This window comes from Onychostoma macrolepis, chromosome 23 (genome assembly GCF_012432095.1).
Source record: "Onychostoma macrolepis isolate SWU-2019 chromosome 23, ASM1243209v1, whole genome shotgun sequence".
Taxonomy (NCBI): domain Eukaryota; kingdom Metazoa; phylum Chordata; class Actinopteri; order Cypriniformes; family Cyprinidae; genus Onychostoma; species Onychostoma macrolepis.
In genome coordinates, this window is record NC_081177.1 from 6,157,443 (window position 1) to 6,184,429 (window position 26,987).

Here is a 26,987-nt window from a genome sequence, read left to right on the forward strand (position 1 = left end):
CCAGTGCAGTGAAACAAAAGGCATTTATATTCAAGACACAATTTATGAAAACAAGCCTTATATCTTATGTAGTGTTGTTTCTCAAGTGAAACTTTTCTAAGCATTTTTAGATATTTTAGCAAGTAAACAACACATAAATACTAATTAAAAGATGATTTTTGGCAGTGCAAATAGATATTTATTACTGTAAACAGTCTTTTAAGCAAAACTCTTGCCTATAATTAACCAAACAAATAGTGGTAAATATAACTATGAAAAAAAGTTTATAATGGAAGTAATAGAAAATAAGAATTTGGGGGATTAAAAATTTCCATTAATGCATTTGGCAAACACTTTTTCATCCAAAGTGATTGTTTTGTTTTTTGAAAATTTAAACCATTACGTAAGTGAAGTTGGCTTGCAAATAGCTCATGTTTACCCTGAAGTTGTAAACTAATAACTGGAAGGTTGTAGGTTGGAATCACTTTGAATTGAAGTGTCTGTTAAGGCAGTGGTTCCCAACCACGTTCCTGGAGGCCCCCCAACACTGCATGTTTTCCTTGTCTCCTTAATCAAACACACCCGATTCAGATCATCAGCTCATTAGTAGAGACTCCAAGACCTGAAAAGATTGTGTCAGACAAAGGAGAGACGCAAAATGTGCAGTGTTGGGGGGCCTCCAGGAACGTGGTTGGGAACCACTGTGTTAAGGCACTACTTGTAGTGCATTAGTGATGGGAAAAATGAACAGATCAATCTGATGGTGACAGACAAACTGCCGCTGGCATTTCTTTGACAAATCCACTCGTGGGCATGATGCATCAATCTGAGGGGTAGAGGGAGCAGAAGTCCTAGAGACGTAGAGCTGCAGGATACAGACCGGACCCCATAGACGATGGGTGGGTGGCACCAGAAGAGAGCATGAGATGCGTGGGACGGGGTGGGGCGCGTTTGCCAAGAGCTCTCACCAGGCAGCAGTGGAGGATGGTGTATCATCACCCAAAACATGAGTCTCCCTGCTTAATCATGAGCACTGTGGATTTAAAGTGCACAGAAATAGTTAGCATAATGATGCGAGGAACATAATGGAAATTATGCACAACATTGACATCAGAATACTTTACCAGCCGTTCAGTAGGGTCTGGGCGATATAACTAAAAATTACATTTGATGTTTTTTTAGCCAATTGATGAATTTGATATAAATCTATGTATTTATACGTTCATCTAAAATTGTCTTAAAAGTGATTTCCCCCTCCCCCAGGTAAATTAAAAATGTTTAATGTATAAACTAAAACACAAAATGTATGGTATGTTTTTCTGCTGTATTTGACAAAATTAGCACAAGAAAGCATGATATTTAATAATTTTCCTCTAAAATCACTAATATAACAGTACATGGTTACAAAAACAGCAATATACCTATATACTGTTTAAAAGTCTGAGGTCACCAAGGCTGCATTTATTTGATCAAATATACAATGAAAACAGTAATATTCTGAAATATTATTACAAGTTAAAATGTAATTTATTGCTGTGATCAAAGCTGAATTTTCAGCATCATTACTCCAGTCTTCAGTGTCACATGATCCTTCAGAAATCACTCTAATATGCGGATTTGCTGCTCGAGAAACATATTATCAATTTTGAAAACAGATTGAGAACAGAACTCTAAAAACAACTAGACAATTGAGAACTCAATGCTTAAATAAAGAGCACATTAAAATAAGTGCAGCGCTCGAATTTACATCACCATCAAAATGATCAAGTATATACAGTATCATTATGAATATTTAATATATCGGCCATCCGTTCTGTTCGCTGGATGATGTGTTTTGATGTGTTTAACAGCACAGCGAGGATGTTTTATTGTGTGTAAAGATGTACCAGAAGAAAAGCTTTGGCTTCTATTATGTCTGACATGCAAATAAGTATCAGCCATAGATAATTCAATAAGCCTCATACAAATAAGCCAGGAGATATTTCCCATGTTATCCATCACTTTGACGAGATACAACACTGATATTCTTGCTATTGTTCTGCCATTATGCTTTCGCACACATGCACACAAAGCTGTCAAACGATCAATCGCAATTAATTGCATTCAAAATAAAAGTTTTTGTTGACATAATATATGCGTGTGTGCTGTGTATATTTATCATGTATATATAAATTCACACACATGCATGTATATATTTAAAAAATATGTTATATTTGTATAGTAAATATATTTATATATAATTTAAATTATATAAATATATACATGTAAATATTTTCTAAATATATATACTGTATGTGTGTGTATTTATATATGCATAATAAATATACACAGTGCACAGACATATATTACATAAACAAAAGCTTTTATTTTGGATGCGATTAATCGTTTGACAGCACTAATTTGTATATTTGGCCTAAACGGTTCACAGCTCATGTAAGTAGCAGCGGGAGTAAGACTTGTTCTTTCTAGCTGATCAAAATATGAAACTTGTCAGATTTGGCCTTATGATATCAGATCCAGCTGGGTTTTTTGATATATCAGAAGCAGCACGGAGGCTGTTGCCATTAAATTTTGCACGACTGCCCTGAGTGTATTAAACACACAAGCAATTTTCCCATTAAGTAATTTTCTCTGGCTGTCACAGTATGATTATTCTTGCCTTTCAACAGTCACCAAATCCAGCAATGTAAATAAGCAACGCCTGTAATCTTCCTGTGCTCTGCATACTAAATATCACATTACCAGACCGCTCTCTTATTCTGCTCAAGTAGCTCAGTCATCAAACAGAAAATTGGGGAACAACTAGTTTTGTTCAAATGGCACTTGTTCTTAAAAATTGTGTTTGGAAAAGAGCAGCTTGGACATTCTGCTATATATATATATATATATATATATATATATATATATATATATATATATATATATTAAGGCTGTCAAACGATTACATTTTTAATCAAATTAATTACACAATGCCCCCCCCCCCCTCCAAAAAAATGAAAAAGTCATTATTGTGTTAAATGATAAAAGCATCAAATAGACATTGCAAAAAGTAGCTAGAATTATTTGATTTGATTCAACATAAAATGTATTACATATAAACTGTTAGGCTACAAAGGCCATGATTTATTATTTTTTTTCAGAAGCTGCATCTGAATTGGTAGAAACTGTGCAACTGTTTATTGCACCTCAGAGGTGTAAACAATTTGTTTACAAACATTCTTCAAAAGATCTGCAAAATAAAGAAAGTCACGTAGGTTTGAAATGGCGGTAATGGTTGAGATATTTTAGGCAATTTTTTGGGGTGAACTATCCATTTAGTGTTATTTATTTATTTAATTATTTATTTGATTGATTGCAATTATTTTTAATGAAATGATGAATAAGAAATAAGAAACTAAAACTGCCAGTAGGTGGCAGCAAATGTTTTAACGAGTCAGTCATTAAGTCATTAATTCATTTGATTCGTTCAAATGGCTGAATCATTCAGGAATGAAGTAAATGGCTCCCTTTATGAATGTGCCGTTGAATCATTGGTTCACACGATTCATTCAAAACGTGGATTCATTCAGAAACGAACCATCACTGTGTGTTGCTCATAGATGCACAACAGTTCTGCTGTGGCTTTTCAGTTAATATTTTTATTGAAAACTGAGCTAAAACAGACAAAATTGTGTCTAAAATATAACACAATATTAATGTCTTATGTATTGAACTGTTCTTATTTATTGAAAATCAATATCACATTTGCACTTTGGGACAAAAACTGCACTCGTTGCTCGTGTGATATTGCTTAACTATATTATATGATATAAATATGAGACAGAAACTCATACGGGGCATTTTTGCCCCAATATCCTGAATTTTAGGGGCATATAACAGAATTCTATAGGCTACATTGTTACAGTTGTGGGCTGCATCAAGTTCATCGCCAATCAACTGTATGAAATGTAAGATTAACAATGTGACCTAAATGTATTGTTTTTCCATAGCTTCTATAGCTAATTAATAAAATGAACACATTACATCCACAGCCCTAATATATATGTTTTACGCATGAAAGAAAAGTACAGGTTTTGGAAAGATGTGAGGGTGAGTAAATGACAAAATTCTCATTTTGGGAAGAAGTGTACTTTGAAAGCAGAGGGTTCAGATCCCCAGCGCTCGGTTTTCTACATGATGGAGGTTAGTGCTGTTAGGTTGGAAAGTGTGCTCAGCATGTTACTGCCAGAATCACAGTCCTGTGACTCAGAGGCAATCTGGAGAAAAAGCCCTGGAGCAGAGCTGTGATCTCGCTGCGTCAGAAAGAAATATACGCTTGAAACTCACTGTTACCAACGCTGCGGTTCAAAGGTTCGCTCTGCACCTCGATTGTTCTCGCACACTCTTTCATTCTGTCCATCCATACTGTAGTTCCTTAAAAGGAATAGTTCACCAAAACGAAAACTGTGTCATTGTTTACTCATCCTCTTGTTCTTCCAAACCCACTGACTTTCTTTTTTCTGTGGATAAGAAATCTTGAAGAATGCATTGGGGAAAAAATGTGAACAATGAAATACTGCATCCAGGTGACAGAAGCACCATGAACATACAATAAAATAAGATCTATATTACCCCAGTTATCATTACCCCAAAATCACACATGCACATTTCCAAATGTAGCACATCGAGAAGCACTGCACTAGATTTGATGGCTTCTGAACACCTGGCATACAACATATGGACTATTTCTGTGTTGTTTTAAGGCAATTTAATGAATTTAACTATCTGTGGGTGCCATGCGCCATTTGGAATTGAATTGAGAATAATTTGAATTCTAGAATTGTAATTGAGGTAGCAATAGCCGTTCCTGAAATGAATTTGAATTAAGGTAGCAAGAGGATCCAGAATTGCAATTTGAATTTGAATGCAAATGAGGATTTTTAACTACAAAAGCATAGTTTTGAGTTTAGCAAAACAAAGCCTTGTTTGGAAGTTTAAAAAAATAATTTATGTAATTTAATTATAAAAACTTACCATTTTTAATTCATTTAGGTCATTTTTATTTACATTTAAGTACAATGTTTTATGGACCTTACAGACGAACTAACTTAGATTAGTAGAAAGAAAGAAAGACTTTTTTGTTGTTTAAATTAATAATTTTATTAATGTGTTCTTAAAACACGTCCAAGAATGCATTACTTTTTGAATTGCAATTCAGTAAGCTCCCTTTCTTGTTATTCCAAATCAATTTCCTCTTAGGCGTGGCCATTTCAATATATAAAATAAATAAATAAAAAGTCACACTCATAATATAAATGGGAGCTAAATCTTCAATTCTGAATTTTATTTTATTTTTTGCAGCTTATATAGTGCAGACAATATGTTTTCATTTTTATTTCATTTTTTATTTATTTTTTTCAGAATATCTTTTATTTTGCCATCAAATCTAGTGCAGGTTAAGTAAATGATTGATGTTTTTGTTGTCTTTGCCCAATCTTTGGAAACTGGCAACTAGTGTTTGCCTGTCAACTTAAACACCACCAGTTTGCCATTTTCCAAAGATGTCCATTCCTCTTCTTCCCGTCACTGTGAGGAATTTCTTGACCTCTGCCTTTCACCTTCCTCTCATGTCACTCCTTCTTTGACACTCAACCCTTCTTGAGATAAAGGCTGGCATGAGCGGAAGATTAAGGCAGTGGACGCTCCTCGGCAGCCCAGTGGTTGGCGCATGCTTAATTTGACAGCTCGGAAACAAAAGGCCAAGCGTAATCATTATCTCGCGGCGACTGACAGTGCAGGTGCTTAATAAGCATGCAGTGACGCACGCGCTTCCTGATTTTAGCAACCCGAAGTCTCCCATCTTGGCCTCTGATTGGTGCCTGAACACACAGGGCCGCAGACACTAATTTGTGACTTGTGAACCCATTACAGCTTAATCATGGTAATTGATTTAATTAGTTTGGACACTGGCCATGAAGGGCGTAAAGCATCTGGGAACAGCGTTGTGCACCATTTGGAATTGAAATGACAATGACTTTAAAATTCCAACTGAATTCCTGAATTTGAATTTGAATTGACAGAATGCAAGACGGGAGATAAAATTTAAAATGAACTGATATCTTACAAAATAAATGTACTTGTATTCATATTGTATTTATTTATATATTAAGTATAACTTTTTTTTGAGTCATTTTATTTTTAGTTATGTTATTAATAATACTGCTTCTGTGGTGCTTTTATGGCAGGGTGTGGCATTCAGAATTAAAATAAATTAACTTTTTAATATTTATATTATTAATTATATGTATTTTTAATTTAATACATTATAAATTAAGTGAACTTAAAATGTAATATTAAATAATTAAATATGCAATTTGAATTTGAATGCAAGTTAGAAGGACATTCTAATTTTTAACTAGAAAAGCAAAGTTTGTAAACTATGAATGCTGTTTGAAAAAAAATTATATATATATATATATATATATATATATATATATATATACATATATATATATATATATACCCTTAGATTCCAGATTTTGAAATAGTTGTATCTTGGCCAAATACTGTCCTATCCTAACAAACCTTTTTTATTTTATTATTTTTTTTTTTTCCAATTAAAAGAAAATGACCCTTATGACTGGTTTTGTGGTCCAGGGTCACATATTGTATATTTTTTTATGTTATTAATAATTTTGTCATTTTATATATTATACATTCAATTAACTCAAATTGTGATTTTTGTTATAGTTAACCATAAAACATTCATTACTTGAAATAAAATAAATATTAATTAAATATAAAATCTTAAAATAAAAACAAAATATATACACACACACACACACACATATATAAAATAAACATTATTTATTTAAGCTAGTTGTTGCAAAGGCAGCATTTCTCATTTTATAACATGATTAACTAAAACTAAAACTGACATTTGTGGTGGTGGGGGGGTACTAAAAATGACAACACAAAATTTAATGAAAACTAAATAAATATTAGTGCTGTCAATCGATGAAAAAATTTAATCGCGTTAATCACAGTCATGGTCTGTGATTAATCATGATTAATCGCAAATTTAAAATACTAGGATTTACCTGTAAATGTGTTGAAAAAAAATGCATGACAAACTAGTTTAAGGAAACCTTTCACACTTCCGCCAGGTATGAGACATAATCCTTATTATTCTTTTATCATTATTCTTTTGTTTTTATTCAGCCATTATCAGCCCTTAAACTGGCGATAAAACGTTTACCAAGCCACATCGCTTCAATCCCAGTATACAGTATAAATACAACAAAACATTTCTTGCGACCTTATGTGAAGTATTATGATAAAATGCATTATAAAGAAGAATTGGACCTGTTCTGCAGGTGCATTAGAGCTAATATTAGCATCATGCTGCATAAGACAATTTATGAGATTAATAGTACACTTTTACTCAGAACTCACTTCAAACCACCATCGAGTGTTTGTAATAACTTCCTTTTGCGATCACATGTGGAATTTGGTCGTTTACTGTTGTTAAAATATGCTATTTATAGCCTGTTATATCGCTGCACAAATTAGCATTTCAGACGTACACATTCTCAAGAAAATCACATACAGACCATATTGCAACCTGATATTGCAGAGTGCGACGTGTTCCTGGGTCAACATCTTTGTTGACCCTGGAACAACATTGTGATTAACCAATCAGATTTCAAGAACCAGTTTATAATTTTTGTGAAGTTTAGGATTACAATCAGTGTTTGGTACCTGTACATCAGTGTAATTCATCTATCAGTTCCTCTGATTTTAGGGATTACTCATGGGTAAGGTTAGGTTTAGGTGTAGGAATATGGTTAAGATTATATTTTTGGATTAAAATGTTGTTCCAGGGTCAACATAATATGTTGACCCAGGAACACGTCTAACTCGGGAATATCAGGACGTGCCCTTATCACACAATGATAGATAACCTTCCGCGCTGCGATGACAGGAAGAAGTTGGGGTAAAACCTTATCAAACGATTAATCTGCGTTAAAAAATATATTAACGCGCTAACTTTTTTTTATTAATCGCATGCGTTAACGTTGACACCCCTAATAAATATATATATATATTAAATAAAACTTTAAATGTAAAATACCAAAAAATTGTATTCAAAATATTTAAAAAAATATGAAAATAGTACCTCAATGATACTGAAATAACACTGAAAAAGCCTGCGATTTAATTTACTAGAATGCATTACTTGTGTTGATTTTCTTTCTGTGGGACGTGGCCAATTCAATTCAATTTCCCAAAGTGAAAAGAAGCTAATAAATTCTGCCCAACCTTGTCTGGGTGTCTGGGAGGTGAATGTCTTCACTGGTGAGATGTTGAGCCAGAGCATTTCGATTCATCATTTAGTATGGGTTACCTAGGGTTCTTTACTCAACTCCAAAGAACCCTTTATGCCGAAAAGGTTCTATATAAGGAGAAAGAACCCTTTTCGGCACAAATCCATGCTTTATGTATGTTTACACATTAGGCTATTTACAATTATTATACTACATTATATTTGTGTTTTTCTTTCAATTTTATTTTGACACACCTTTATTCTGAAGAAAATAAACTTAAAATTTATAATTTATACCAACAAACTGATCAGGTATAAATAAATGTGTACTAGCAGTATATAGCAATCTGGACAGTTCTATCTATTCATTAAAAGGTACATGCTAGTCTTCTATTTAATCAGCACACAGACATGATTGCAAGTTCTTTAGTTATCATGTGATGTAAGATGCCCTGCAGCTCTTTTATTGACGAGCAACATGCTCATATCCAGCTCATATCAGCGTTTCATTTAGATTCTAAAAGGCTATTCTTGTAACTCATCCCTCCAAACATATGCATAAAATGATCTTTGATCTTCAACGGTTCACGGGAGAACGACGATTACATTGGCAAGTGAGAAAATTAATTCATTTTAGCTTATTTTAATTACTTTTATATAAACCCTGGTCATATTTAGTTAGCATAACGTTACACGTTTCTTTCAAGAAGCTAAAAGAAGAAAGGTGGTTTATCGCGTTGTCCAGGCCTGCACAATTCTCCGCCGGGAGGTTTGTCATTTTTAACATGAATCCCTAAAGTATCTTGATAAAACGGTTGTGAATTGATCAATAATGCTGGCGAGAGTTCATGTAATAGCCTAAGGTAATATTGTTTTGCCCCGTAGAGTGTATTGGACCTATATGTATAGGAAAAGATGAAACAAAGTTTCGGTCAAACTGCCTTCAAACTGCCGTTATAAACATGAATTCAAACCAAGAAGAACAAAGAGAGAAGCAGCTGATGGAGATGTTTCCATTTTTTCTGTGGATAACTGAGTATTTGGTGTTTGCAGTTATAGTATAGTGAAAAACAAATATTTGTTTTGCTGAAGTAATTGTATATTATTCAAAACACACAGAGAGCACTGTTAAAGTTTTAGCACCAGCTTATCAGAGAGCTGAAAAGTGGAAGTCAGAGGAAATATGACCAACCTGCTGCAAAACAATAACACAAAAGGTACATTATTTACATTATTTTTATATACATTATTTTTCCTAACAGTACCAACTGAAACTCATCAATCAGCTAATCTTAAATTACTGATATCTTTTTTTTCTTTTCTTTTTTTTCTATTTTCCACCTTTTATCATGCAATTTCTTATGACTGATTGATAAATAAATCAATATTTTGCACTGTCACTGCAGGTCTGGACTCTGGAGTGCAACATTACTTGTTTGGTCATCTACATTCAGATGAAAACACCACACTTCTCTCTAATTCAAGTAAGTTTTAAGATTTGATTTAATTGTGAGAGATTCTTTTCTTTTTCCTGTTGTACTGTACTCTCCATAGGTCTAATAAATGTTTCTCTGACTTATATCCCCATCTTAGGATGTCAAGCCTACCCATCGCAAAGAGAGTTAGCATCAAAATGAATGTGTCAATGACCAATAACACAGAGATGCCAGAAGTATCTGTTTGCAGTCTACTTTTTGCTCAGTATGGAGCATCCAAAAGCCATCACTCAGTTAACTTCAATCAGCACTATTTAGCCCTTCCCAGTGCTGAAATTGTCATGGGTCCTTTGTTTTTATTGTTTAAATGCTTATCTGAATGTAAAATTAATATTTAATGCTTATAAATTAAAAAAAACAAACAAAAAACAAAAACACAATACTATAGTTCCCTTTTCAGAAACATGTGGTTCACCATCTTTCATGGGTTACAGAACTGGGGAAAGTTGCAGCATACAAAAAAATAAAAAAATAAAACTACTTGGTTTATAGGGGAATGTGGAGCAAATACTTGACATTTATTTAAGGTAAAGGGTAATGACCTGGTGGTGAGATGCAAAATAAGAGTGTCATTAATATACTATTTGATGACAAAATTTTCACATTCGAATTTTACTTATGTATTTAATTTTTTTTAATTATTTTTGCAAGTTAACTTTATTTGTGCAAGTTAACATTCAATTGTGTGTGTTTTTGTGTGTGTGTGTGGTTTCTAGCAATCAACATATATTTGTGACTGACATGTTGGATGGGTGAGTAAGGTGGAGGGGGTTGAAAAAACAAAATTTCTAAAATGGAGAGTGCTATTTTAGACAGGTAAAAATAATAAAAAAAATGTACAAATAAATAAAGAAACATGGATTTATGTTAATCCCTGTAACTGTTGCACTATGAATTGCTGTTATATATTGCTCGTCATTGTAAATGCTAATAAAAGTGTCTTAAATGATCACACAACTCCTTGATGTGTTATACTTATAGTTATTTCAGTTTTTCTAGTAATAAAGTAGCTATATGAGCTGTTTAAGTCTTAAAATTTAATTAAAATAAAACAAAAATTAAATCCAAAAAAATATCCCATAATGGGAACCCCTAAAGCGTTCTATATAGAACCTTTTTTCCAGCTACAAAGAATCCTAAAGGGTTCTTTTGATTGAACCCTTAAAAAGGGTTCTATATGGAACCTTTTAGGGGTTCCAAATATGTAGCGCCTGATAGAACCTTTTAAGGTTCTATATAGAACCTTTTCTTCTGGTTCAAAATACTCCACTTGTTGTGTAGGTGAACGTTTGAGACGAGTTTGAAAAAGAGGTGTTGGAAGCACTCGAGTTATTCATTTTCACACTCTTACTTGGATGGGAAAGCTTCCTGTCGCGGGCTATCGCAGGCTAGGTAGCTGCGTGCCAAGATATTCTGTTCACTTGTTTCGCAAGGGTTCATTCATTGGCAGGTCCCACACAACAAGTCAGAACATACAGCATCTTATCTGAACGTCCCAGATGCTCCTAAAAACAGCAGATGAAAGTGATGCAGATAAGGCCTTGTGGGGTGAAAAACAAGAAATGCTAATTATTAGTCAAAAGTTTGAAGGTAGTAGCATGAAATAGGATCGGTTTTGCTAAAAATCTTAAATCAACAATGTCTCTCGTTTTGAATGGTGTGTGCACTGCAGACAACCAATCAAATGAGGAGAACTGACTACTGCTCTTTACTAGTGCTAAATCACAGAGTCTGTCCCAAAAAAGTAGATAGCAGGATTATTGATCAGCAGAACCCGGGAGGTTAGTGTCCATTAGAAAGTACTTTGTAGTGCATTACAGAGGAAGAGGGACCCGAGTGATGTCATCGGCCGGCCGAGCCTCTTATTGTAATAGCATTTGCTTCGTCTCGCTACCTCTTCCGGATGGGTTTTTCATTTTAGTGCCTGTGTTCATTCATCTATTTGAAAGTTTTTTTTGTTCGTTTGTCCTAAAATGGTTTTGCTTGGTATAATGGTCTAAAATCACGGCTACAATAGTACAGCAACAAAATATAACAATATGTGTTAACATGATTAAAAAATGCTTACTAACCTTTTCTGTGTAAAGTGACTGTATATCCAATTTTACAAATGCAGTTCCATAAACACTGAAACTGCTGTAAAGGGGCATTGTATCCCCCTTTATGCGCAGCATATTGCAACGACAAGTGTATGCCAGTAACATAGTACCGCACATTGCCAACTAAACAACTAAATGAGCCTAAGCAACGCGGATAGCCATAGCAACACGCATGTTGCTAATAACCTGAGAGCATTAACTTGTGAAGACGTTCGAGAGAGTGAAACATAGAAGCCGTGGCGAGGATGCTGATCTGTTGATATCCTTCTTGGGGATGAAGTTTCCATCTGAACTTGTTCTCGAGTCGGTCACATAACTCGTGGATTCCATTTCAATAATGTAGCGATGCGTGAAGTCATGCTATCCGAATCAGGCAGCTTATGATCAATGCGGTGAATTCACGTGTTCAAGTTAACGAACTTGAATGAATCGGAGGTGGGTCCATTGGGGAAACGAATTCCACTCCCTAATTTCCCGATTCCTAGTGATGATGGTGTTTTGCCTGCCGAATTCATATCGGATATTCATGTCGAATATCATAAAGACCCTATTTAAAGAAAACAAATTTATATTGTGATATATAATGTAGGTGATATCGTGATACAGTTTGGTGATATCACCCACCCCTAGTTATCATTATCACTCTAGGAGTGAACAGGCCTCAATTCCTTGATCACTAATCTGCCGCCTTTGTTTCATTGAGCAGGTCACTCTTTGAGAGGAAACGCTGGACTACAGGCATGTGACAGCTGCTGAGGTGGAGGTGGCTGGGTGAAAGATGACTTTACTGGCAGGCGATGGTTCGGATTACGACTACAGCGCTTTGAGTTGCACCTCGGACACCTCTCTGAATGTGCCGCCCATCCAGGAGCAAGAGGCCCTCAAGGGTGTTTATTACAAACGGGCGCAACGACTGCCTCCGACCGACCCCAGCATCCCCGATGCGCTCCATCCGGACGACAACACCAACCTACTGTCCTGCGGCCAGCAGCTGCACGTCATCATTAATGTGGGTGGCCTGCGGTACCAGCTTCCCTGGACCACGCTGGAGGACTTCCCCCTCTCACGCCTGGGCCAGTTGCGTCTGTGCAGCAGCTTTGACGAGATCATGCGGGTGTGCGACGACTACGACGTGGTCCACAACGAGTTCTTCTTCGACCGCAGCCCCTGCGCCTTCCGGACTATCCTCACCTTCCTGCGCGCTGGGAAGCTGCGCTCTCTGCGCGAGATGTGCGCCCTGTCCTTCCAAGAAGAGCTGCTCTACTGGGGCGTCCCGGAGGAGAGCTTGGAATGGTGCTGCCGGCGACGCCTCCTGCAGCGCGTGGAGGAGTGCGACGAGCTAGAGCGGGTGGCGGAGGAGGACGAGGATGACGAGGAGGACAGCGAAAGCGGATTGGCCAGGGAGTCTCGTCTCAGCCACTGGATGGGAAAACTAAGAGACATGGTGGAGAAGCCTCACTCCGGCCTGCCCGGGAAGATCTTCGCCTGCCTGTCGGTGCTGTTCGTCACGATAACAGCCATCAACCTATCCATAAGCACCATGCCTGCCATGAGAGAGGAGGAGGAGACTGTAAGTATCAGTGTGTCCTGCGATCTTCTACTGTTCAAAAGTTTGGGGCTTTTTAAATAGAAATTAAACTTTAATTAGGCAAGGATGCATTAATTTGATCAAAAGTGACAGCAAAGACATTTATCATTTCTGTTTCAATTAAATTCTGTTTTTTTTTTAAATCCTAAAATATGTATGGTTTCCACAAAAATATTAACTGTTTTTAACATTGATAATAATAATCATGTTTCTTGACCAGCAAATCAGCATATTAGAATGATTTCTGAAGGATCATGTGACACTGGAGAAATTATGCTGAAAATTCAGCTTTGCATCACAGAAATAAAAGACATTTTTAAAGTATATTTTACAGTGTAATAATATTTCACAATATTACTGTTTTTACTGTAATTTAAATCCAATAAATGCAGCCTTGGTGAGCAAAAAAAAAAGTTGCCTAACGCAAACTTTTGAATAGTAGTGTAAATCAAATTTGCATGACATGCATTAATTTTTTTAATTAAAAATAGGTAAATATGTATGTATCGATATTAAATTAAGTTTCTGGACGATATACAGATAATCTGATAATCTTAAATTAAACATTTTAAATGTTGCAAGTGAATTTTGGCATCGCAATATTATAATGGACAGTATGAAAATAGCATATTCTTTTTGAAAACAGTGTTAATTGTTTTTTTTTTAAATAAATGTTAAACTATCAAATCGAAATTTATAAATGGGGGAATTGATTACGCACAATTAAATATCTAATAAAGACTGATACTAATAATTAAAAAAATCAGTAGGCTAATACTGGCCAGTGGTCAATATGTCAATAACAGATATACGGTGCATTCCTAGAAAATACTTGTAACTTTTTCACGTAAAACAATTTATGCTATAGAGCAAATCTCAACTGTCCGATTTTGTTTCGTTACAAAATTTAGCTATAATATTGCCCAGCTCTTTCTTTAAAGTTGGATATATACAGTAGTACATATAGTGTACATACATCAGAATACATGCAACGTACTTTGCAGGGCTATGTAGTATAACAAATCTCGACTGTTTGATTGTGTGTATCATCACAATCAGAAGTAACAATTTGATTGCCTTGCTTTAATCTGATAAATGCTACTATAAGGCATGAATATTTAAAGATATTATAAACATTTACATTATGAATCTCTGTAAAGCTGCTTTGAAACAAAGTGTAGTATTGTGAAAAGTGCTATACAAATAAATTTGACTGGAGTTTAAAATTCAGGTTTGCTCCTGAAGATCTTGCTTCCTGCAGACTGTAGTTGGAACTCAAACACACGTGAACCAGCTAATCAAGGTCTTTAAGTTCACTTGAAAATTACAGGCAGGTGTCTCACAGCTCATCTCTGCAGGAAGAAAGATCTCAAGGAGCCAGATTGAGCACGCTTACTGAAATTCATCAAGCTCCGAGACCCCTGTTCACAGTCGTTCTGCTCAACCAGAGTGAATCTGCTCCAGCAGAAGTCTTTGCTACAGGAGAGGTCATCTTTTTCCAGAAATAATTTGTGGCAATTAGACTGACTCGCACATTAAACCAGCTCCTTCTCTAATTGAATTAAGACACCCATTGTCTCAGCTCACATCAGTCATTGGAATAATTAAAATGGCCGCCCCTGATACAGAGAAAAACAGAGCTTAGAAAATTCAATTAAGAGGTAAACCAACATAGCACCAGCCAGACAGAGGCTCCTTCCATTTTCATGAATTATGTCCTTTGTGTTTGGTCTAAACGTCACCATGAAGTAAATACTAACAGATATAGCAACATTATTTGGAGGAACACATTTTTTTTCCCCTCCCAATAGATTACCATAAATAGCCTGTGACAGAGGTTTTAATTTTATCTTCATAAAAGCAATGATCTCAAGAGGGTTTATCAGTTCTGGTGGTTTGTATGTCTGGCACAGAGTTTGTTTTTAAGAACCCAGGATGCAAAGATGCAGGTAAGTAGTTCTAACATTTTATCATTTTAAATTTAGCACTGAAGCATCAAGCGTGCAAACAATATTTATACAATGGGGTTTAATTTTCAATGCACTTAGTGGCACCATTTTCACAGTTGAGCTGAATTAATATTCTGCATCACAATCAACACATTTTTCTTACTTTGCTGTTGTTAGTCTTCAAGGTGCAATTCTAAGATTTAATGAGAATGAAAAATACACAGGAAGAAACGAGGTGAGACGAGGTGAAATAATAATAATAATCAGCAAAGCTCTGAAAACAAATCAAGGAAGGATGTGTTTTCATGAATCCCTGGCTTCCTCTAATGGTGAACTAGCAGTATTACAACTGAGAAGACATTGGCTGGGATCAGAGGATGAACCTTTTAAAGGATGGTTATATCCTATGTGTATGTGTGTGTGTGTGTGTGTGACCCAGTAAAACAAAAAACAAAACCATAATGGTCAATTTGGTTTTTTTTTTAAATTGAGATTTATATGCGATTCATAGCTGAATAAATAAGCTTTCTATTAATGTATGGTTTGTTATGATAGGACAATATTTGGCTGAGATACAACTATTTGAAAATCTGGAATCTGAGGGTGCAAAAAAATTCAAATATTGAGAAAATCACCTTTAAAGCGGTCTAAATGAAGTCTTTAGCAATGCATATCACTAATCAAAAATTAAGTTGTGATATATTTACAGTAAGACATTTACAAAATATCTTCATGGAACATGATTTTTACTTAATATCCTAATAATTTTTGGCATAAAAGAAAAATCGATAATTTTGACCCATACAATGTATTGTAGGCTATTGCTACAAATATACCCGTGCTACTTAAGACTGGTTTTGCAGTCCAGGGTCACACACACACACACACACACACAACACCCTATAACATACAACAATGCATACAACATACATACAACTTTTTCATACTTTTTTTGTCGCTGAATGCAAAACAAGTTTTTTAATATTTTGTCTCTTATGCTCACCAAAGCTCTATATATTTGATTAAAATATAGTAAAAACAGTGATTTTGTAAAATATTATTACAATTGAAAATAAATATTTTCTATGTGAATGTATTAAAAAACTTAGTTTACTCCTGTCATGTAAAGCTGAATTTTCTGCATCATTACTCCAGTCTTCAGGGTCACATGATCCTTCAGAAATCATTCTAATATGCTGATTTGCTGCTCAAGAAACATTTCTGATTATTATCAATATTAAAAACATTAATAAGGATTTAGTGTTCTTATTAATGTTTTAAGCGTTGCTGAATATTTTTGTGGAAACCAACTTTTTTCAGGATTCTTTGATGAACAAAAAGTTCAAAAGAGCAGCATTTATCAAAATCTTTTGCAACATTATAAATGCCTTTACTGTCACTTTTGATCAGTTTAATGCAGGCATCCTCAAATCTGGCCCACTCCTGCAGAGTTTAGCTCTAACCCTAATCAAACACACCTGAGCATGCTAATCAGAGTCTTCAAGATCATTAGAAAATCACAGGTAGGTTTGATCAGGGTTGGAGCTAAACTCTGCAGAAGATTGGCCCTCCAGGGAAAGATTTGAGGAACCCTGGTTTAATGCGTCCTTGCTGAGTAAAAGCATCAAGACTTTAGAATGGTGGTTTATATATGCAACTTTCAATTCGTCTGTTTCAGGGCAAATGCTCTCAGATGTGCTACAACATCTTCATCGTGGAGACGGTGTGTGTGGCCTGGTTCTCGCTGGAGTTCACGCTGCGCTTCATCCAAGACCGCAGCAAGCTGGCCTTCCTCTGGCGGCCGCTCAACCTGATCGACATCATAGCCATCCTGCCCTACTACATCACGCTGGTGGTGGACAGCACCTCCACGGGCCAGAAGCGCTTGGGCTCGGGCAGCAGCTACCTGGACAAAGTGGGCCTGGTGCTGCGCGTGCTGCGGGCGTTACGCATCCTCTACGTGATGCGGCTGGCGCGCCACTCGCTCGGACTCCAGACGCTCGGGCTGACGGCGCGCCGGTGCACGCGGGAGTTCGGCCTGCTCCTCCTCTTCCTCTGCGTGGCCATAGCGCTCTTCTCGCCGCTCCTCTACCTGATCGAGAACGAGGCCGGGGTCACGCGAGAGTTCAGTAGCATCCCTGCAACGTACTGGTGGGCCGTGATCACCATGACCACGGTGGGTTACGGCGACATGGTGCCGCGCAGCATCCCGGGACAGGTGGTGGCGCTCAGCAGCATCCTCAGCGGGATCCTGCTCATGGCGTTCCCCGTCACCTCCATCTTCCACACGTTCTCGCGCTCCTACGTGGAGCTCAAGCAGGAGCAGCAGCGGCTGCTGCAGCGCAGGACTCACTTTCTGCTGCGCAGCCGCATCGCCGGTCTGAGCAGCAACCTGTCGCTGGAGAGCAACGTGCTTTTTCCTAGCGTCTCGTCTGATCACAGAAACCGCGAGGAATAGGAGGACGCAAACGTGGACGACGCTAATGGACGCGGAATATAAAGCAGCTGTTTTATATCTTGAATGTCGTTTTACGCATTGTCCATCAACAGTCTGTTAAAGGGATTTAATTTTCAAATATGAAAATTCTATTATCGTTTACTCACCCTCATGTCCTTCCAAACCCCTAAAGGTCCTTGCACACTTGAGTCCAAAATTTTTTCGTATTCGTCATCCTTTCCTATCAAAATCTTATGCGAAAACGCAGAAAAACAAACCTGATCCAAATATTTTTATGACGGACGAAACTTTCGGAGGCAGTGTGTAAACATGATTGACACAACGTACTCGGTGTGCAAAGACCTTAGGACAAGTAGAATTTACCCAAAAATGAAAATTGTCATTTATTCACCCTCAAGCCGTTCCAAGCCTGGATGAGTTTCTTTCTTCTGTTGAACATAAAAAAAGATTTTGAAGAATGTGAGTAATTAAACAGTTGATGGTCCCCATTGACTGCCATTAAATGGATAAAATACTATGGATGTCAATGGCTACCGTCAGCTGTTTGGTTAACCACATTCTTCAAAATCTCTTCATTTTTGTTCAGCAGAAGGAAGAAACTCATACAGGTTTGGAACAACTTGAGGGTAAATAAATGATGACAGAATTTTCATTTTTGGGTGAAATGACTTCAAGTCACAGTCTCTCCATTGAATGTAAAATGAATCCATGTGATGACCGAATTTTCATTTTTGGGTGAACTATCCATTTAAAAGTCTTTTAAGGGGTGCTCAGTCGTGAACCTTCCAGCAGAACTGACTACTGAGTTTAAGTTGAACATATCTGAACCTTTCAGACCTACGTAATCGAGGTCTTTGGGGTTATTTGAAATGACTGGCTATAAAATTGGAAGTAAATGCGATAAGGTTGATCTTAATGAAGTAGGTCACAAAAAATGAAAATTCTGTCCTCATTAAAGGCCCGTTCACACCAAGGTCAATAACTATAATGATAACAATGAAGTTTTAATAATGGTTCCAATTCTGTGAGAAAAGGGAAGTCCACAACGAAACTGTAATGATAACGACACAAAGCAACGATAACATTAGGATCACTTTGAAAACTTTCAGAACCTTCCTGTCATTTCAAACCACCTTCTGTGAAACACAAGAAGAGAATTTTTGAATAATCTAAAAATTATTGATGAATGTGGGACTGGCACTTTTCAAGCATCAAAAAGGACATAAGCTGCCATGTAAGTTTAATAAAATTATTTGTGTGCTATATAATGCCTTTTGAAATTATAAAAAAAACAAAAAACTTTAGACTCATTTCACGAGATTCAAAAGAATTCAGTCAGTCATGAATTTGAAATTAAAACAGTTGTTTTCAGTGATTGAAAGATAGCCTAATAAAATAAAATAGCCTAAAGAATTAGATGAAAAACCTAAATTAAACAAACAAACAAAAACACTTTTAGAAATTAGAAATGTTTAAATGACAACCAAGTAATGAAAGTTATATATAAAGATGAAAAGCTATATAAAAATGATAAAACTCAAAAACTAATAAAAGTTACAAAACTAAATTACTAAATTTTAAATAAAAATGAAAACTGAAAATATAATAATTCAAAACTAATTCAAAAAAGTATGTACATTTATATACTGTAAATATTTATAATATAAATAATAATGTGTAATACTAATATATAAAATACTAAAATATCACAGGAACGCATCAAGGTGTAAAGAAAGATTTTAAGTAAATAAAAACTTAAAATAAGCACAAAGCTATCATGCGACCTCTGAAGTCCTGATATATACTTTTATGAAACTTTCATGGTGCGTTTTTTGGTCATTTTCTAGCTTGACAGGCCCGGTTCCCATTCACTTACTCTGCATTATATTGAAAAGAGTGGCCAGGATAGGTCATGGAAGAAAGCAAGTATGTTTTGAGGCAACATGAGAGTTAGTAAATAATAACAGAATATTCCTTTTTTGGTGAACTATGCTTTTAAGAAGCAAAACTGAGCATTTCTGTTTCAATTCATCAAACTCCAAGACATTTTTTTTTTCAGGCCCCTTTTCAAAATCTTTCTGCTTAAAGGTGCTTTCACACTACACTTTAAGTATGCAAAAAAAATATATATATTTCTGTGTGACATTTAGGTCTTCTATTGATTAAACATCTTTATGAATTCACAGGTCACCAAATTTTGATACACAGCAAAAGACGAATCTTCTGCACATATGCGTGCGTACTCGGTCTCCCATATTTGCATGCATATGAATAGAAGCGAATGGAAAACAAAGTCGAGTGTGATCTCACCTAACAACAGGAAATAATTCAATATGATGACCATCAACACTTCACTCTGTTGAATCTGCACATGTGTTTTCAGTACTTCAGTACTGCATGAGTATCTTCCCTTTGTGCAAATTTAATTCTAACAAACACAAATCACATCACTGGAATTATGTTTTTAAACACCAGGTTTATGTTCAAGGTTTCGTGCTGCTGATATTTGCTGAAGTATATGATTCAAATCCATATAACCTGCAGATTTCATGCCATATAATTCTGTATCACAATATACAATATGTAATGTTTATTGCTAAGAAATCACCTGCCAGGAACATCTCCCTATATAGTTTTTCACGACGCATACTGTTTTTTTTTTTTTTTTTATAATTATATTAATAATAATAAATCACACAACATGAATAAACCTAATTTCATTTTTCTTGTGGTTACATTTTTTATGGTCTCATTTCGTACAAATGTTGGTCTCTTGCTGGAATTTACAGTAAATAATGTGTTGACTTCACGAAACACCAGGCTTTCCAAGAGCAACCAGTATTTACCAGTAGAGAGCAGCAGTGCCACATCTTTGGCTGAAAATATTGATTTACTGTAAAACAAACATATATTGTGCAAATGGAGGAAGACAGCATGAATTGGCCTCAAGCCTTCATCTCTGGTATGTGTGTGGCTGTCAAAACCTGATGAGACTTGTCATAAATTACAGAAAATTCAAAGCTAAAGGGAAGCACTCACAAAAAATATGAATCCATTTAATCAGTCAATCAGTCTAGTCTCAAATATTCAATGAGGAACGTGCATATGTCTGCATTCCCTTTCTTTATGGAGACACTAGAAAAACTTTACAAAAAAATCCTCTAGAATTACTTTGACCTCGGAAAGTAGCCTATATACATTCAACAGATTTAGTTGTGTGATAAAATCTCTTAGAAAACAATATAGCCTAACAATATACACATTCAATATATGTCAATATATTAATTTATTATTTGGATTAATTATTCCATTGGCAATGATGATCACATTTAAAATAAGAAATTCTGTTCTATTCTAATTCAGTTCTATTTATTCTCCCAATATGTATATATATATATATATATATATATATATATATATATATATATATATATATATATATATATTTATTATTTTTATTTTATTTTATTTTTTTAATATTATTTTTATTTATTTATTTTATTTTTTTAAATGTTTGTGATCCATCTCATTTGGTTCTAATCTTTAGAATCCGTTCCAAAACATTTCACTCTGGTTTGTTCAGTGTCTCTTGTTGCAGGTTAAAACATTACGCCAGTAGGTGGGGATAATTTTGCGTGTCTTTTGCGGTATAACTAGTTATTTATTCTTTGAAATATTCACTCACCAGATTCCTTAAAAACACCGACTTATTCACAAATCGCATTCAGTCAGTCACTAGATCTACATTCACCAATGAGGTCACCGACTAGTACAGTGAAGGGGGCGTGTTCGTCCATCAGTCTAACCAATGAAATGCTCCACATCAACCCGCCTTCGAATGCTACTGGGCGTGCTACAGTTGTTCATACTTACAGCTATCACGCGAAATGCTTCAGTGGACGAGAGCGATACATTCGCTTAAAGGGTTAGTTCACTCAAAAATGAAAATTAGCTCATGATTTACTCACCCTCAAGGCATCCTAGGTGTATAAGACTTCCTTTTTTCAGACGAATGCAATTGGAGTTAAATTAAAAATTATCCTGGCTCTTCAAAGCTTTATAATGGCAGTGGCTGGATGTTTCTCTGGATGTTATTTCTTTTGATAAAACAAGGAAACTCGGCTTCCTTTGCTCCTGTAAACAAATGTTGGTTTTCGCCTGACTCTGGCGCATATGCTCTAAGCCAAAGTCTTATGTCATCCACCCATAACGGCTTCCGTGTACACCTGTTAAAGCAAGCTAGAGAAAAGTGATTATTATGTTTTAAATATGGATATTTCTCTTACAAAAACACATCGATTCGCTACAGGAGGCCTTTATTCACCCTCCGGAGCCATGTGAGGCACTTTTTATTATGGATGGATGCACTTTATTGGACTTGTTTTGGTCTGTTGAAAAGAAACACCCGCCCACTGCCATTATAAAGCTTTGATGAGCAAGGATCATTTTTAATATAACTCCGATTGCATTTGTCTGCAAGAAGAAAGTTGTATACACCTAGGATGCCTTGAGAGTGAGTAAATAATGGGCTAATTTTCATTTTTGGGTGATCCAACTCTTTAAATGATTTGCTCAAGGACAGATTTGTTCAAAAACGAAACCCCGCTTACATTTCTATTTGTCAGTAGCCTATTTTCCCTTTTAGATTTATTTACATTTATGACAGACTAGTGAATTTACGCCATGTATAAATTTGTATTTATTTATGTAATTATTTTTATTTAGTTAAATTTTTTATTTATTTATTTTTGCACTGAGCAATCTCAAAATGACGTTTCGGATGCCCCAGATCCAGCAATAGGTGGCCCAGTTACCTTAAATTCTCGACAGAGTCATGATGAACCCCATTCCAGGCCCTCCTCTCTCTCTCTCTCTCTCTCTCCTGCTGTTGCAGACTTGTCTCTGCTAGTCTAGTGTAACGTAGTAAAACAGTGTCACGTCAAAGCGCCCTACCTTCCCTGCTGCCTTTCCAGTTTCCCATCATCGTAGACTCATATGGGTGTCATGGGTCTGACTCCCCCTTCAGCCGTGCGCGCTTTCTCAGGGACGACATAAACTACTGCTGCGTATCCAGGCATCATCAGATCATTCCCGATCGCGTTTGATCTTGACGCTGGATATATTAATTGTTACCGGCGTGACATTGTTATTAACGATGACTCGTGCAGCTGTGCGCGTTCCCAGGCAACCCCCGTCATGAACGCGCACTGAACGCGTTCACTCGCTCCGTTTCATTTCTTCAAATCAGAGCCGGTCAACGTTATTGACTATGGAAAGCTGAGCCTCGTTCATTCATACATACAGCGACAACAGTAACTCAAAGGTCATTCAGCGGAACCGGATTTTATTCACACCACATTCGTGGTTCTCGACAAGGTGAGTAGGCTACGACTGGATTATGTTTTTTTTTGTTAAATATATATATATATAGCTATATATATATAGCTAGTATTTTATTTATTTATTGCTGGGCGTTGAGATTAAAAACAGAGCTCAAGGTGATTTTAATCACATTTCCGGTTGATTGAAATATATAAACATTATGGTGTTCTGTATAAAACGAAGGTGCGTGTTCAATATCTGTCCATGGTGTTTATAAATCCGGGTATTTTTTTTCTCCGATCTGCCGGTTTAAATGGACTATAAGATTGTGTCTCAACCAACAACAACAAATGCTCGTAATGTTTTCCATTTAAATCAGATGCAATTCGTGTGATTATTGATTTATTTGTGTGACAAACAACCGCAATGTGGTGAGCTGCTTCAGATGACTAAAACTAGCCGAAGTCCTGTCAAGGACTAGTCTGGATTTGTCTTTTTTTCCCCTTTTTTTTTTTTTTTTTTTTTGTACGTCACACCTGAACTAGATCTCCCTGTAGGAACGGAAAATTGCAAATCAGATCTCTTTTTTTTTTTTTCTCTACTGTGTCGGTTGTTTCTTCTAGACAGTATTGAGAATAGGCTAAATGAAGATCTTCTCATATGTTTCTCCTGAAGAAAAACAAACCAGTAATTTCACGTGTCTCCTCTAGAGTTGCAGATTTCAACAATGTGTAAAGCTGTTCAGATAACCAAGATTACACGACAGACATTCCAATATGAACTCAAATATTTCTCAGACCAAATGATATGATCTGCTATCCACATTCATTTTATAGATGTGTACAACTATTCTCTCATTTGTATCTGGTTAGTAGAAACATCTGAGACGAAGATCGTTGTTGGAGTTGTGTAGCCTACGTCTTTATTCAGTAGGCCTACTTGCTTCTTTTTCTGCTTAATCAGACTATCTGACTATCTATCTATCTATCTATCTATCTATCTATCTATCTATCTAACGCCTCCTGAACACGGCAGTCAGCCAGTGAACCTCTTCAGTGAACTAAAGAGAAGTTCTCGCCTGCTTTGTTGGCGGTGTTTGGGATTATGGTTCTCCCACTCAAAATGACTCAAATCTCTAAATATTGAGTTTGTCATAAGGCATGAGTGTTTAATTCCTATTTTTGGACATCTTTAAATTTAAGAAAACCGTAATCGGCTTGAATCAACTTGTCATTTCAACACACTCTCATGGCAACTATTTTATGTTTTGACAAATTTGTGGCTGATTTGTATGAATTCATACAATCCCATTTGTTAGTTTTTGTTTTCTGTTCACGCCCCACTGAAGGTTAGGTTTAGGCGTGGACCTTAATGCTTATATTTTTCTAAAAAATGGTATGTATTCGTATGAATCACATTGTACAAATTCAGCTTGAAAAATATTGTTCTTGTGAGATTGGGTTGGTCATTTTTAGGCTTTTTCAGACATTGTGATGTCCACTTAATATAGTCACACTTTTTTTTCCCCATATAGTGCTTTTTATGAGAAACACCTTGCATCACTTTACAGTAGATTAAGGGGGTTTACATTAGCAGATATTTCCTGTACAAAACTGTAAGTCATGGGTTTAGAGCCTTAGAAATCATATCAGGGGAGTTTAAGCATAGAACTGAGCTATAATTTGTTAGTTTACCACTTCTCATCTTGGTAGAAAGGCCTCGCCCACACTTGCCGTCCTCAGAGTATTTTGTTTTCTCAGCCTCCTCATTCTTCATGGCAAAATGCACTTAGGTAAGTTAAAGTGAGAGCGTGGTTTGTACTAAACAAATCGACCCTGGTTTGAATGTTTGGAAGGCTGTACTCTTCAAAATAAAGGTTCTCAATTTGGCTCTCAAAACCTTTTAGTTCTGTAGAATCTTTCCATTCCACAAAATGTTCTTTATAGTGAATAAATGGGTTATTAGAGTATTTAAATGTTCTTTAGACTAAGAAAAAATAGTTTTTTAAAGAACTGTTCACTAAAATGTACTCTGGAGAAGCCAAAATGGTTCTTTTATGGCATTGCTGCGAAAACCTCATTTTGCAACCTTTATTTTAGAGTACACTCAATAAAGCTTCTTTATTGGCATTGATGGTTCCATGAAGAACCTTTAACATCCATGGAATCTTTCCATTCCACAAAAGGTTCTTATTAAAAAGGGTTCTTTAGATTATTCATGTTCTTTACACCAAGAAAAAATGGTACTTTTAAGAACTGTTTACTAAAAATAGTTCTTCTTCTGAACCTTTATTTTTAAGAGTGCATCTTTTACCATCAACCTCTCTTGAACGTTTAGAGCATCATCTTTGGTTTGAGAAATGGAGCACAACAGTGGCTGGTAAAGCATCCATTTTTGAGTTTATCTTTGGGTTTCACCTTCTCTGTTGACTTACATTTAATTTTAATGAATTCCAGTTCTGTTGTTGTACACCCTGGTTATCTCGGGCACTTTGCCATGTTGAGTCTTTGCCAAAAAGTTTCAGTGTCAATGTTAATCTTAGGGTTTAGCAGAGTGGATTTGCAGTGCAATTGTGAATTTTTTCTTTTTTTTTCTTTTCATTAAAGGAGGTGTGCGTATGTCAACCCCCCTTTTTAATTGTCCGTCAGGTGAAAATTTAAAAGTCCAGTCATTTTGAAAAGTAGGCTAATAGAATGCTTTACTTAAAAAGCTGATTTGAGGAATCATCCATGTCTGTAACAATTATTTTGAGATAGGGGTTTGTTCGAATCCCAACCCAATAAGCACCACCAATAAAGAAATCTAACACACGACTCAAAACTGAAACTCTGTAATGAGTGAGCATCTGATAACTTTAAAGTATTCCCTTAAATATGTTGTACTAGTGTTTATTCCAATGAGCTGTTTATGCTATAGTGATTTGGAGCAATTAACTAATGCATCCATCATCAGTGTTTTCATCTGTTGTTTCTCTGCATTGCCGGTGGCTGTTGATGGTCCTTATGGGTGTTTTCATGAGAAGGGACTGATGCTCTTAATTAGACGTGCTCATAACACCATTGAGGGCTCTTGAAGAAGGGGCCTGGAGCCCATGAAGTGGCCTTAATGCCTTTTGGAATTCTGTGAATGCCTTTCAGTGAAAGCCGTGGAAGTTTAAGTCGGCTTCAAGTGAGATCATTGGAAAAGCAGCCTTTTAAGGCAAAATTCCTGTTAATTGGTAACGTGCTGATGCAGTGGGGCCTTTGTCCTCCCTTCACTGGGACCCTCTGTTCGTGAAGAGTGATACACTGGGCTTTGGGCTCCGTTATGAATGACGCACTTGTTTCTGTTGACTGCCTTTGAGAATTGGCATGCAATAAAAAGTGGCTTCATCTTTTGAAATGCTATTATGTGAACGAGTGGCACGATTAGTCGAGAGAGAGAGAGAACCAGAGGACAACAGAGACTCCCTCAGACTGAAATTTTGGGAAGCTTTTTGACCAAATTATATCACTTGAGCCACTAAGATATTTATGAGATATATAAGGATATATATATATATATAAGGATTATTTCATATCTTACTCAAATTTTTTCATGATTGTAATTATTGCAGTGTCTTGAATGTATGGTGAATAAGTGTCATGTCAATGTCAATCGTCATGAAAAATATTTCATTGGAAAACCTTACAATGCATAAATATAAAATGTATTAATTATAATATAAACTAATGTATAATAATATAAGAAAGTATAAATACATTCAAAATGTATATGTTTGTTTTATTTAATATTTTATTTTCAGAAACATC

At 35.9% G+C, this 26,987-nt stretch overlaps 2 protein-coding genes and 1 long non-coding RNA gene across 8 annotated transcripts in view; 2 read left to right on the forward strand and 1 right to left on the reverse strand.

Moving 5' to 3' along the window:
- kcng1 (potassium voltage-gated channel, subfamily G, member 1) overlaps positions 1-20,619 on the forward strand; it is a 76,963-nt gene extending 56,344 nt beyond the window's left edge. For all 4 annotated transcript variants that reach the window (XM_058762457.1, XM_058762460.1, XM_058762459.1 and 1 more), the window contains 2 exons: positions 12,586-13,449; positions 17,095-20,619. In XM_058762457.1, the coding sequence (XP_058618440.1) occupies positions 12,658-13,449; positions 17,095-17,874 (1,572 nt within the window). In that variant the 5' untranslated portion in view covers positions 12,586-12,657 and the 3' untranslated portion in view covers positions 17,875-20,619. The remainder of the gene's footprint in view (positions 1-12,585; positions 13,450-17,094) is intronic.
- On the reverse strand, positions 679-22,954 carry LOC131531601 (uncharacterized). Of its 2 annotated transcripts, none has more exons than XR_009268732.1 (3): positions 22,828-22,954; positions 11,132-11,285; positions 679-1,012 (listed from the first exon to the last, which is right to left on the reverse strand). It is a non-coding gene; the product is annotated as an uncharacterized LOC131531601 (long non-coding RNA). The 2 variants fall into 2 exon arrangements; XR_009268733.1 differs by lacking the exon at positions 22,828-22,954 and adding an exon at positions 11,853-12,660.
- src (v-src avian sarcoma (Schmidt-Ruppin A-2) viral oncogene homolog) overlaps positions 22,886-26,987 on the forward strand; it is a 58,706-nt gene continuing 54,604 nt past the window's right edge. For both annotated transcript variants that reach the window (XM_058762455.1, XM_058762456.1), the window contains exon 1: positions 22,886-23,250. The gene's annotated coding sequence lies outside the window, so the exon portion shown is untranslated. The remainder of the gene's footprint in view (positions 23,251-26,987) is intronic.